The sequence below is a fragment of the Fragaria vesca genome, linkage group LG4, assembly GCF_000184155.1.
Source record: "Fragaria vesca subsp. vesca linkage group LG4, FraVesHawaii_1.0, whole genome shotgun sequence".
Classification (NCBI taxonomy): Eukaryota; Viridiplantae; Streptophyta; class Magnoliopsida; order Rosales; family Rosaceae; genus Fragaria; species Fragaria vesca.
In genome coordinates, this window is record NC_020494.1 from 8360136 (window position 1) to 8372143 (window position 12008).

The following is a 12008-nucleotide window of genomic DNA, read 5'->3' on the forward strand; positions in this document are numbered from 1 at the left end:
GTTTTGCAGAAACGGTGCCATTCAAAAATGGTTCCCCGGATACAAATAAGGAAAGCACGATTGTCATAGAGAGTGAGAGAAGACACAGCAATGTTCAAATAGTTTACTTGTGCCGGCAGATCATTTGACCAAGAAGAGTTGATGAGCAGCCAATGATTTAGTAAAGGTGGTGAGTTGCCGTGGTTTAATAAGATTCTTTGGACAGAGATGGAAACGACTTTGAGTTTTCCTTTCACACTTCACATACTTGTCAAAAACAAGCAGACTTTTTCCTTCCAAACTAATTATTTCAAGCCATGGAATGAAAGGCAAAGCTTTCTCTTACCTTTTTCTATAACTTGAGGAGTTTAATCCCAATATCTGCAATGCTACCAAGCATTATAACTTACATTCATTCACATATCATAGTATTGTATATATTTCATATTTCCTATGTTCTGCATTCTCAGTCTCCCAGTTACAATATTCACTATGTAAATTATCAGATGCAACCTAAGATCAATCGTCGTACTGATCTCCGCAAGAATACATTAGTAACTAGTCAGTTGCTTAACATCAACGCAAGAAACCTTACTAATGAAAGTCTCCACGAAAACAAGACCCGAGAGAGCTAAATTGTAAAGTTATGGATCAAACTTCATGGTCAGATCAGGAATCTAGTAGTCGCGCGCCCTCTTTTCAATTGCATCTGGAATTCCAGCCGAATGATTGGTCAGCACAATCAAGCATTAAGCATCACAGACCTCAGACATTGTTAAGCATCACAAATTGTCAGCAAGGTAGGACCTATATCTATCCATACGACGGAGAAGCACGACCAGGCAGGTGCAGTTAAAGCATCAAAGAACCATTACAATCATTATAGGATTGGGATCATAATTGTTAGCATCGCAAAAGCATTCAATGTGGACCAAGTTAGGTTAGTTACCTCAGCAAATGCAGAGGACAGAAAGTAGTTGGTGAAGCTCCAAAGGAGGCTCTCACCTCAACCACTGCATAGAAACCAACAGCTAAGGTTGGAATATTGATAGGCATCGAAACATTGTCCAGAAAATAAACAAAGGGTAAGCTTATTCGTTATTCTTGGTATCATAAACAATGGTCCTAGTAGCTTGGGAACAATTTTAAGACAATAGTGACTCAGGTATTTGTTTGATCTCAAACCTGAAATCTTCCTCAGCGCATGCAGATCCATCATCAACAGATTCTCCAGCTAAAGAATGAACGAGCAAGAAGGACCTATTGATGTTTCATTTCCACAAGAAAATGATTTTGCTTAAAGTTGTAATCTATCTGCACAATTTAAGTGTGCAGGCAACAGCCTGTGCCCAGTATTTGAGCCTCGCCTTCACATCCTCTGGATGGTCACCTGCACAATTAACCAAATCGAAATCAAAATCAACATGAATGGAATCAAACGAACAAAAAGGAAAGCTATAACTAACCAGGACTGGAGATCTTCCAATTGGCGATCGGAGAAGAGCAGGAATGGAGCATGAACTTGTGGCTCATAGAGTAGCAGAGCTCAAGAGCCGGCAAGGTGTTACAGAGCTCGGGAATCTCTTGATAGCTGAAGCCAAATCCGAGATCCAAACAGCCTTTGAGCTCATCGAGATCCTCATCCGTCAAGCTCTTGGTCCTCGACAGATGATCGTCAGAATCCACATAGCCTTCAAGCAACACCTGATTCTTCTTCTTCTCCCTCGAAGACAAGCTTCTCAGCTTGGGTAATTCTGCTTCTTCTCGCTCCACTTGTCTGTTGAAGGCAGAAGAAGAGTAGATTGATTCTAGAGATTCGGTGAAGGCGTCCATCTCTCTCTCTCTCTCTCTCTCTCGCTCACAACTGCTCTCTTGTTTTTAAAGCAAGCTCAGATCGAAACAGCCCTAATAATTCTAATAATTGAGACTGAAATGACAGGAAATGGAAGTGGACACCTGGCTTTGCAAAAATAGCAGCTAGTGTTACGTGAGTTCTGAGCAATCGTTGTGTCACGTACGTACTGAACTCCAGCATTAAGGACCTCAGATCAGATCAGATGACGAGACGCGTGATCCATCCGGATACCTTTTGGAATCTATCCATCTCTCCTGCCAATCATTTTCGTTTTCTAAACTAATTTACCTGTTTCAAAAGTAACCCTTTATTAACTCCAATCAATCATTGGTTTGATAAGTGAGTCACTGAATAATGTACCCAACAAACAAAAGATAAATCTTCGCCATACATGCATGACAAACACATAAATTATCAATATGTGTAAGCCATAAGTCACAATCGATCATAATTGATTATAGTTTTTTTTTCCGATTTCATTATAACAACAACCAAACTCCAAAACAAAGCCTTTGGGGACACCTAATTGATCCAAATAGAACGCTTGAGACACAACAAATGAGAGGCACTATAACAGTCAAATCTAGAGCAACTAATCTATCAACCACAAAATTAGTCTCGCACTGGATATGTCGAAAAAAACACGTCAGAAATTGGGAAGCCAACCATCGAATATCTTGAAGAAGCGAACTAATGCACCAAGGAGTTGCGGCCTTGCCATTGATACAATCAATCTAAACCTTGGAGTCTCCCTCAATAACAACCTTTGGAATTTGTTGTAACCATGTTGTATGAAGACCTTCCTTCAAAGCTGGTCTCAACAATTAGAACATAAGTTCACCAATAAATTTAGCAGCAGAGGATTACCATCGGCATCACGAAAAACAAAACCAATAGCAGCACGGTTATGTTGAACAGAGGCATCAAAATTAATTTTCACAAAATCTCTATACGGAGGATGCCATTTAATCATAGGAATACTCGATGTTTTTTGCTTTTAACAAACAGTATTAGCTGACAGATAATTATTCAAAAACATAGTAGCATGAAAATAGCAGTGCCTTGCATCAGCAATTCTTTATCGAAAAATAAGATGATTCCGAATATGCCAAATAGACCAAGTTACCATCAAAGCTAATTGTAAAGCAGATTTATCTTGATGATTAAACAAGGACTTTAACCAGCACATAAAAGATTGGGCATTAAGAGGGGAATTCCCAGTAGTTAAAGTTAAAGTTTTTAACCGATTGCGGGTTAATTAGTTTTACCGATTGTATAATAAAACTTTTAACTTTAAGCGGTAAAGCTAATTTCCAAATTTTATCCAAGAAAGGAGCATTAGAGTGACTAGGGACAAAACTTTGTGAAACCAACTGTGAAACAACCTGTACTACAAGGAAATGAATTGGTCCGGTTTTGAAATGACGTACAAAAGAAAAATGGACAAATTACCAAAGGAATGATTCTTTTCTCACATCATTCACATGCCTTCTTAGTTTTATGCCGGTGCGAATTGCCAACTAGTTCACATCTCCGACCGTATTATTGTCCAGACCTAAAGTCTGAAAGTCTTCGACCAACATCATTTGGCACAAGGGATGACGAGTTTCATCCTTCATGCTATGCATATATTGAAAATAATGGATCGGCATATATTAGATCGATTGAGGCAAGATACAAGTTGGTCTGCCACAACATCTAGCCGCTTATAGAATAAAACAATATGGTATACAATCCTAAGACTCATCTGCCCGCTCAAGAAGAGCTTCTGAGTTAGAACCACTGCCCCAAGCCCTCTTCTTCCAAATTCTCTCAACTTCCTCAAATGTCAACCCTTTTGTCTCCGGCAGTAGCACAAGCACAAATATAAATGCGATAACAGCCACAACCGCTAGGATCAGGAAGGTTGCACCGGTTCCTACAGCTTCGGCTATTGACAGGAAACTCTGTGCCACGATCAAATTTGACACCCAATTCACAGTAGCCGACATGCCCCCACAGATACCTCTGTATGCTTCAGGATATATCTCGGAGTTCACGGTCCATGGCACAGGTCCCATCCCTGGTGCAAAGAAAGCAATGTATAGGGCCAAACCTAAGACTGCAATCCATCCGTAGATTCCACTTGAAGAACCAGATGATTGAGAGAAAAATGCAGCCGAGAGGATAACAAGTGATACAATAACACCGCATAAACTCGAAAGGGCCAGCTTCCTCCGGCCAAACTTGTCAATCAGGTAAATGCCAAGCACCGTCCCAGCAGCATTCATGGCAGCTACAATTAGGGAGAGTAAAAGAGCTAACTGGTTGGACTGGAAGCCAGCCATCTGGACAATCGTTGGGCTGTAGTACATGACCGTATTAATACCAGTGAATTGCTGAAATGCCTGAACAAACATAAATATTTCAATATAAGAACATCCACATGTTTGTGATTAAAATAATCATTCTGATTTTGGTTATAATCAATTGACATCATGAAACATCAACCAAAACAAGAAACAAGATGTATAATGGTTTAGGGTTTAGTAATCATTCAATTTGTGCAGCTCTTTTAAGGACCATCAAACAAGATGTCATCCAAAACTCACATAATGCATAATGGAGTAAAACTCAGATTGTCATACAGGTTTGCAGGATTTGAGACAAGAAATATTTTGGTTTAAATCACATAAGGATCTTAGAAAACCTGAGCAACTGTCTCAGTAAAAGCTGTTGCATGTAACTGGAACCAAAACTAATATGCAACGCATCGAAGTATGAACCCCTAACTCGCTCGGGTCAGGGTTTCCCCAGTAAATTAAGTATACCTGTGTAGATAAAATTGCTCTCTATCCTAGTATCCTCTCACCCTTATAACACTAAAATGCACCTTATACTTTTCGGAAATAACCTTCCACTTAACTTATAGATTTTTGACAGAAGTTCTCACTCTGGACGTATTATCACAGACAATCGGTTGTATTAAAACTCAAATTAGAAAAGAGAAAAAAAAAAACTTACAGATATATGCCAACTTGAATTACATGTAGTGAAATTTCCATCCCACGAAATTTCCTTCTCTTATTAATTGGTGATAGGGTGTAGGGTAACGGTTAGAAGTGAACATTTAATCGTACCTGAAGTCCTGCACCAACAAGAAACGCAAGTCTGATTTCTTTTGATCGGAAAACTTGCCAGTAGCTAACATCCTTCTTCTTATGGCGCTCTTCCTCTGCTTGACAAGAAAGGTATTCAATTTCATCCTCTAAGCGAGACACTTCATAAATTTTGGAGAGCACAGTAATGGCTTTCTCTTTATCATCCTGCAAAAGGAGAAAGACAAGGGAAAATCAGAAAACTTTGCACACTATAACAATATAAGAAATTTGCATTTAGGATCCCCGGATGGTTAGCTTCAAGTATATATAGGGATGCAATCCAGTTCTACTGTAATTGAGGTTGTATCCCATTTAAAACCCTTCCGGAATATGATTAACTAGTAAATAAAACCTATCTAACAGTGCTTTAGATACCACCCGCGCTTTCTTGATGATGAACAATATTCAATCCCCATCTCACGCCTCCCATGCCACCACCTTTTCTAAATCTACCGCCGATTCCCTCGCCTTCCCCTATTTTTCCACAAACACATCCATCTTCCCCAAATCCACACCCAACATCATGGCCTCCATGCCTGCAAAATCCACAGCTCACCTCCAATTCTACCACCTCCTATTCCGCCACCTGCACAAAATTCACCATCAACCCCATAGCCTCTACCATCCTTTTTTAATTCCACCACCATACCATGGCCTTCCCCTTGCCAAAACCCACCATGGACACCTCTGACCCCATGCCCACAACCAAGTAAAAAATGGAAAATAAAGAAGTAACAAAATTTTCAATGACACAAACGTCTTTTTGATTAGAACAATTGAACATTTGTAAATAAATTTGCATTAAGGGGTAACACAGTCTTTTTGGTCAGTATAATGATAGGGTCGTTCACCGGAACGTTGGGGGGGGGGGGGGGGGAACACAATTCAGCAAAGATATGAACAGTGCTTTTCCCCTTATTGTTTATTTTATAGAATGTATCTCCTTACCCCCTATTCTCTAAAGTGAAATAAAAATCAAATGATAGGATGTAATTTTACCTTCATAAAAAGCCATCGCGGAGACTCTGGCAGACAAAGCATGAGGAAAAACTGAATGATTGCAGGAACACCTGATACTCCAAGCATCCATCGCCATGTCCCTGGGACCTACACATGCACTGAGAATTTAATACATATGTACGTAGTATACTGGAGATCCTTTGAAAACAACAAACCAGAAAAACCATGCCTCCACTAATCTTAGGGATTATTGCCTATGCCCCTAAGCCAAATACACTAATGCAACTTACAAACTATGATACCAAGATTTTAGAAGGCAGAAAACCAAATGATACCACTAGAACGCATGTTGCAAGTTACATCAAGTTCATAGAACATTTAAAATGTATAAAATTTCAAGAAATTTCATAGTTTCGGTAGTTAAACTCGTAAAGATCTTGAAACAGTAAATGCAAAAGCATCATAAGAAACGAAACCATGTGAGGATTTAAAAAGTCTTTATAGATGTACAGTGGAAACTTCTAAATATATTTTCGAATCTTCAAACTCCAGCCATAGTTATATTTTTACTATAATAGGAAAAAAAATTCCTTTTTGTTTTGTAAGATGAAACATTAAGTAAAGAGATATAACAAAATAAGAGAAGAGAACTTTTAAGATCACTAGATAACTGTTGCTACCAACTATAAGAGAAGAGAAATATAAAATATGAGAGGAGAAACAAGCTATGTTACAATATGTTGTTCCTATATCACATCTCAGTATGATAAAATACTAGCATGCTTTCAACAATCATAGCCTTATGCATCATCTAACTTAGGCAGGAAAGAACTTCCTTCAGTAATGTTTCTCAGCCCCAAACACTTATCCTGACGCTGCCCCTTTAAACTGCAAAATTGAAAACCTTTCATGCCAGCAAAATAATTATAAGAAGATTTACATAACACAGAATCTGCATAATTTTTGCACAAGAAAAAGAATACGCTCAACCCAGAAGCCTATTATTATTTGAAAAGAAAAAGAAGACCTTTTTGAAGTAAAGAGTTCATGGAAAAACTATATATAATGAACAAAAAAAAGGCAGGGAACACTCAACCCGGAAGCTTATTATTTAAAAAGAAAATGAAAACCTTTTGAATTCTGCTGGGTAAAGCGTTCAAGGAAAAACTATATACTTATGAACAAAAAAAAATATGGCAGGGATTCATACCATCAACACCTCATGATCAATTATCAGATAATCTTTCAAGTACACCTCCACATTCCTGTCATTCAGTGGTCTTAAAGGGGAAAAATATATTCTCATGACATTTCAGAAGAAGCTGTAAAAGTCGAAAACTAGTATTCTAGTTTAACCAAGTGACAATGAAACTAGCAAATATTAACAACAATATAAGAATTGTAGTTTTTTTTTTTTTTTTTTTTCTTTTTCTTTTTCACTGGCAAATGAACTGGGCATAGATGCAGAAACCTTTCATAAACTGAAAATTTGTGAATTTAAAACATTGCCGGTAAGGAATATCCAACTTACACCAAGCCCCAAGGAAAAGAATTAGTCTCTTCTTTCTGAATTTCAGTATTACAAAGCCTAAGTAACTTAAATAAAGTAGTAAAATAGAACAAAACAAAACAGCCTCAAATTTGGTCTCCTCACTAAACACAGTCGATTGGTAGCCATATCTCTCCTCTATGAGGACCTAAAATCCAATTATCTTCCCCAAATGTTACGACCAAAAAAAAAAAAAGACTCTGTTCCACTACAAGTTATAGCACTGGAAATACATTACGGTTCCATGAGATATACGATTTCATTTAGGAGAAGGAAGTAACAAATAATTATTGGAAGATGGTGAAAGCAAACCAAATGGTACTAAGATAGGTCTACCTCTGTAAAACCAAGATTTACAAGGTAGGAAAGAAACTGGCCGCCAGTAATCATAAGTACATTGGTGCTCACTAGTCCTCCCCTAATTTCTGAAGGGGATGCTTCTGCAATATAGACAGGAGCAGTCACAGAAGCCACACCAACCCCAAGACCAACTAGAAGTCGTCCTAAAATAAGAACATATGGATCGGGGGCAGCAGCCATGACAATTGCCCCAAGAGCAAAAACAACATCAGCAAGAAGCGTAGCCTTCTTACGTCCATAAGCATCATTAATCCAACCACCTGCAGCTGCTCCAATTATAGCACCAACTATGGCCATGCTTACAATTGTTTCCTGTAAATCAAATAATCAAAATTATCAGAATATTTTAAAGAAGAAAAGATTCACATAATGATCTTTCACTTTGTTTTGCAAATAAAAAATGAAATAATATTCTTAAGAAGAAAAGATTCACATAATGATATTTTTCTTTGTTTCGCAAATAAAAAATCAAAGAAAATAAAAACAAAAAATAAAAAATAAAAATCCAGCCATTAATAGAGTTACGTCATAGATCCCTCCATTAGTAATGGTCACGGTTCTCTTTTCAGTCTGATGCCTACTCAACAATATGCTAAGAAAAAGTAATGGTTCTCTTTTCCTGTTTTCCTGAACTGCTCATACTCGTGACAAAGATAAAAGTCATACAACCATGTAAAGAAAAAGCTGCCACGACTGAAATGCTTGTACCTGGAGGAAGCTACTGTTATTGACAACCTCAAAATCATCTTTGATATACAGAAGAGCGCCCGATATAACACCTGCAACCAATATCAAATGTGATAACATCTCCAATATAAAGTAAAACAAACGAAATAAGAAACAGAAGTGTAAAGCAAAATAGGACAAATGGCTAGCTCTAAAACTTGTTTATATCAAGTGCACTTGGTATTCTACCAAAAAAAAAAAAAGGGAAGAGTTGCTGATATTAGCTCAGACAAGTACTGCTTTTTTTTTTTTTTGGTTACAAGCAAGGCCTAAAAGGCCTAAACAAAGAGAGAGAACCAGATCTTGATTTTCTTCACAAGAAGAAGAAAATTATTAATTAGACAATGAACAGCGGAAAAATGACACTTGTTAGAAATGTGATTGATCCATGAAGGTAGTAATTACTTGGGCTTAACTCAATATATAATCTCCATAAACTTAGTTTTCCTGGTCAACTGTTGTTGTTTCTGTACCTTGATCTATGGACTACTCTGCTATGAATAAATCTATATTCCTGACGGAAAGATTTTAATGAAGGAAAAAATACTCCCTAACACCAAAATGCTGAAACTGACTTCGTTTCTGCTTAATAAATAATCAATTTTGGAGCACCTAACAACCAAGATTTCCGCCATGTATCTGATGGAGTATTTAAGAAACTGGCTCTAAGGATGTAGCCTTTGTTAAGAATCTAATGTGCAGGACTAATGCGTAACCAGTGTCCCTCCACTTAGGTTCTTAGCATGTAACTAAATGTGATACACATTAGTGGTATTCTATAAATGATAAGGATAGACACAGTATAAAACTATCAAGATAAACAGAACATAATATACATAAAAATACACACATCAACCATGCTATTTAATTTGGTCATACAATGATGCTCACTGTGTCTAAGCAAAAAAACGAAAGAAAAAAAGAACAGAATTGACAACCATGCCAATGAACCATGATTATGCTCTTACACCATGACACAGTGATCAGGCTCAACATTTTCATTGGTTGCTAATTTTACACACAATTTACATACAAATATAGGTAGACGAGTATGTGCTGGATATATGTGAAAGGAGAAAGAATTAGAGAGAGAAATTGGGATACCTGTGTCGTAGCCAAAGAGGAGTCCACCAATCCCAGCGACGACAGTCAAACCGAGAATGTACGGATTCTTGAAATAGAACATTTTCCGGTCTGGGTGCAAATCCAAGTACCCTGAGCTCCCTGGCAACGACGAACCCAACGTCATCTCCCCTCCCTCTCTCAGATTATCACCTTTACCACTCAAAAACTACACCAATAATGCCCAAAACAACTGCCCCTTGTTTCCTATCCTATCTAAATTGAGTAAATTCAATGAATCGTGAACAACATACACACAAACCCGCCGATTACAGAAACAAAAACCAAGAATTCAGTTTTGAACAATGATGATGATGAATCAAACAACTTTACCAGATCAAGAACAAAGTCTCAAAAGAGAAGGGAAGTTGTCGGGGTAATAAATGATTCGAACAAAGAAAGAATTTCCGGAACGGCCAGCTCTTGTTGACTGTATGAGCAAATATCCAAAATGAAGATGCTTTGCTTATCTGGATAACTAGAACTATTCAGGTCGGGTAACTAATCATGTTTTGGAAACGAAACGTGTTCAGATGGGGACAGCCCAGCTACAAAAACTGCTCACTTCACTTGTGAGTCTAGACTTACGGTGCTTTCAAATCCTTCCTCGCTCTAGTTTCACCCTGCTCGACATGTTGTTTCGCACTTGGTTGGAAGGACGAGCATCATTCAGCACGTAACATTCAACAACAAAGACATATATATATAGGTGCTTCCACCTTTATTTTGCGAACCAGCAATTGAGGGGCAACAAAACACCTTGATTAGCTTAAGACAAAATCATCCAAGTTAACTTAAAAACACGGACTTGTTCAAAACAAATATTATCCTTAAACCCTAGACGCATAGTAAGGCTATTCATCAGATCCTTCTTGGCCAAAGCCTAGGATAGAAAGATAAGGCATGGTTTTTTCGATTGAACAAAGTTAATAAGCGCTCGTTGTGTTTCAAAGTTTACAATCCCTTTAAAATTCCATATATAGATGGATGTCAGTCATGTCACCATGACGCATGGTTGATTGATAGTCGTCATTAAAAAACTATCTTCACGGCGCTGGAAGGAAGGAGCGGCGCGTAGGGTTTAAAGGCTTGGTTCAATAACTTACTTGATCAATACATTAACAAAAATAAATAAAATCAATGGATTGCAAGTTGATAAGAGTTTAGGTGTGAAACTTCATTACCCAACTTCGAGTTTCCCTTAAGACGATTGAATTTAAATTTCAATCCATACTTGGTGGCCAAGGGAGGAGTTCTAACATGATCCCTTAACACAGATTAAAAGCCTAAAAAACCGTGTAATCTTGATCATATGATGTATTTTGTTGGTCATGTAATTTATAGTTTTAGCACATGTATATAACAGTTTTTAGATTGTTGATATAATACTTTGTTATTGAGTGATTCAATGCAGGGCCGGTCCCGTAACCATGGAGACTCAAGGCGGAAAATATTTCGAGGCACTCAAAATAAACGCTCGAAAAAAAAAATGATTGTTCATTATTGTTGAAACAAGGACGATTTAAATTCCCTAAACACAAAGATGAAACAAATTCATTGTTCTACAAAGTACAAACATATTAATAGCTCATAAGTCACACATTCTCAATTTTTTTTTTTTAAAAAAATCACGATCTCAAAATTACATGCTCCAAACAAAATAAAGAAGAAATGTTATACTTCTTAAGGGTAGTGCTAGAGGGCCTTAATAAGATCTAAGATTTATGACCTTAATTTTATATGGCATGTCATGTCACATAGACACATCATCAATTTTAAAAATCATGTCATGTCATCCTTAGATCAAAATATACAATCTTATCCTTCTAAAATCCAATTTAGGCAATAATTATACCAAATTCTTTTCTCATCTAGAATTTCTAGATGAGTAATTTTAAATACACACCCCTAATCTCTTAATACACACCCCTTACTTAATACACTACCCATCGAGTTTTTCATTTCAATATTATACTAAATACACATCCCAAACTGCCTAAAATACCTTGAATATCTAAAACTAATAATAATATGTTATTTAATATATTTATTATATATTTACTATTTCACAGCTCTCTTTATATATTTTCTTTCATTTTCTGTTAGATTTTTTTTTCTGATTATAAATTTTTTAATTTATAATCAAAAGAGTAAAATTTGAACTCCAAATCTTCAATATAATATCAATCGGCTAGAATTTGAAGAAAAAAAAAATTGAACATACATAATTTTTCAAAGTTAAGAAGTACAATAACATAAAAACTAGTTTTTAGTCTGCAAGATAAAAACTAAAGTTGATAAAGAAAAGAACCAAATG

General features: G+C 36.8%; 2 protein-coding genes and 1 non-coding gene across 3 annotated transcripts; all 3 read right to left on the bottom strand.

The window, feature by feature from the left end:
• Positions 1 to 249: 249 nt before the first annotated feature.
• LOC101299662 lies at positions 250 to 1258 on the bottom strand. The gene is made up of 3 exons (XR_184460.1): positions 1165 to 1258; positions 929 to 992; positions 250 to 786 (listed from the first exon to the last, which is right to left on the bottom strand). It is a non-coding gene; the product is annotated as an uncharacterized LOC101299662 (transcript).
• Positions 250 to 1844, bottom strand: LOC101299372. The gene is made up of 2 exons (XM_004296690.1): positions 1446 to 1844; positions 250 to 1369 (listed from the first exon to the last, which is right to left on the bottom strand). Exons 1-2 carry the CDS (start codon positions 1810 to 1812, stop codon positions 1290 to 1292), a joined length of 447 nt encoding a protein of 148 aa, XP_004296738.1. The 5' UTR covers positions 1813 to 1844; the 3' UTR covers positions 250 to 1289.
• A 1437-nt stretch (positions 1845 to 3281) lies between these two features.
• Positions 3282 to 10398, bottom strand: LOC101299079 (inositol transporter 1-like). Its single transcript, XM_004296689.1, has 6 exons — positions 9674 to 10398; positions 8552 to 8622; positions 7820 to 8155; positions 5974 to 6081; positions 4954 to 5139; positions 3282 to 4221 (listed from the first exon to the last, which is right to left on the bottom strand). Exons 1-6 carry the CDS (start codon positions 9816 to 9818, stop codon positions 3571 to 3573), a joined length of 1497 nt encoding a protein of 498 aa, XP_004296737.1. The 5' UTR covers positions 9819 to 10398; the 3' UTR covers positions 3282 to 3570.
• Positions 10399 to 12008: the final 1610 nt, after the last annotated feature.

Bases quoted from the DNA above. Each gene is read 5' to 3' on its own strand.
- LOC101299372 (XM_004296690.1), bottom strand. From the start codon at position 1,812: ATGGACGCCTTCACCGAATCTCTAGAATCAATCTACTCTTCTTCTGCC. The intron at 1,370-1,445 runs GTTAGTTATAGC...TTAATTGTGCAG, and splicing joins TTGGAAGATCTCCAGTCCTG to GTGACCATCCAGAGGATGTG.
- LOC101299079 (XM_004296689.1), bottom strand. From the start codon at position 9,818: ATGACGTTGGGTTCGTCGTTGCCAGGGAGCTCAGGGTACTTGGATTTG. The intron at 8,623-9,673 runs GTATCCCAATTT...TATTGGTTGCAG, and splicing joins CCTCTTTGGCTACGACACAG to GTGTTATATCGGGCGCTCTT. The intron at 4,222-4,953 runs GTACGATTAAAT...ATGTTTGTTCAG, and splicing joins TTGTTGGTGCAGGACTTCAG to GCATTTCAGCAATTCACTGG.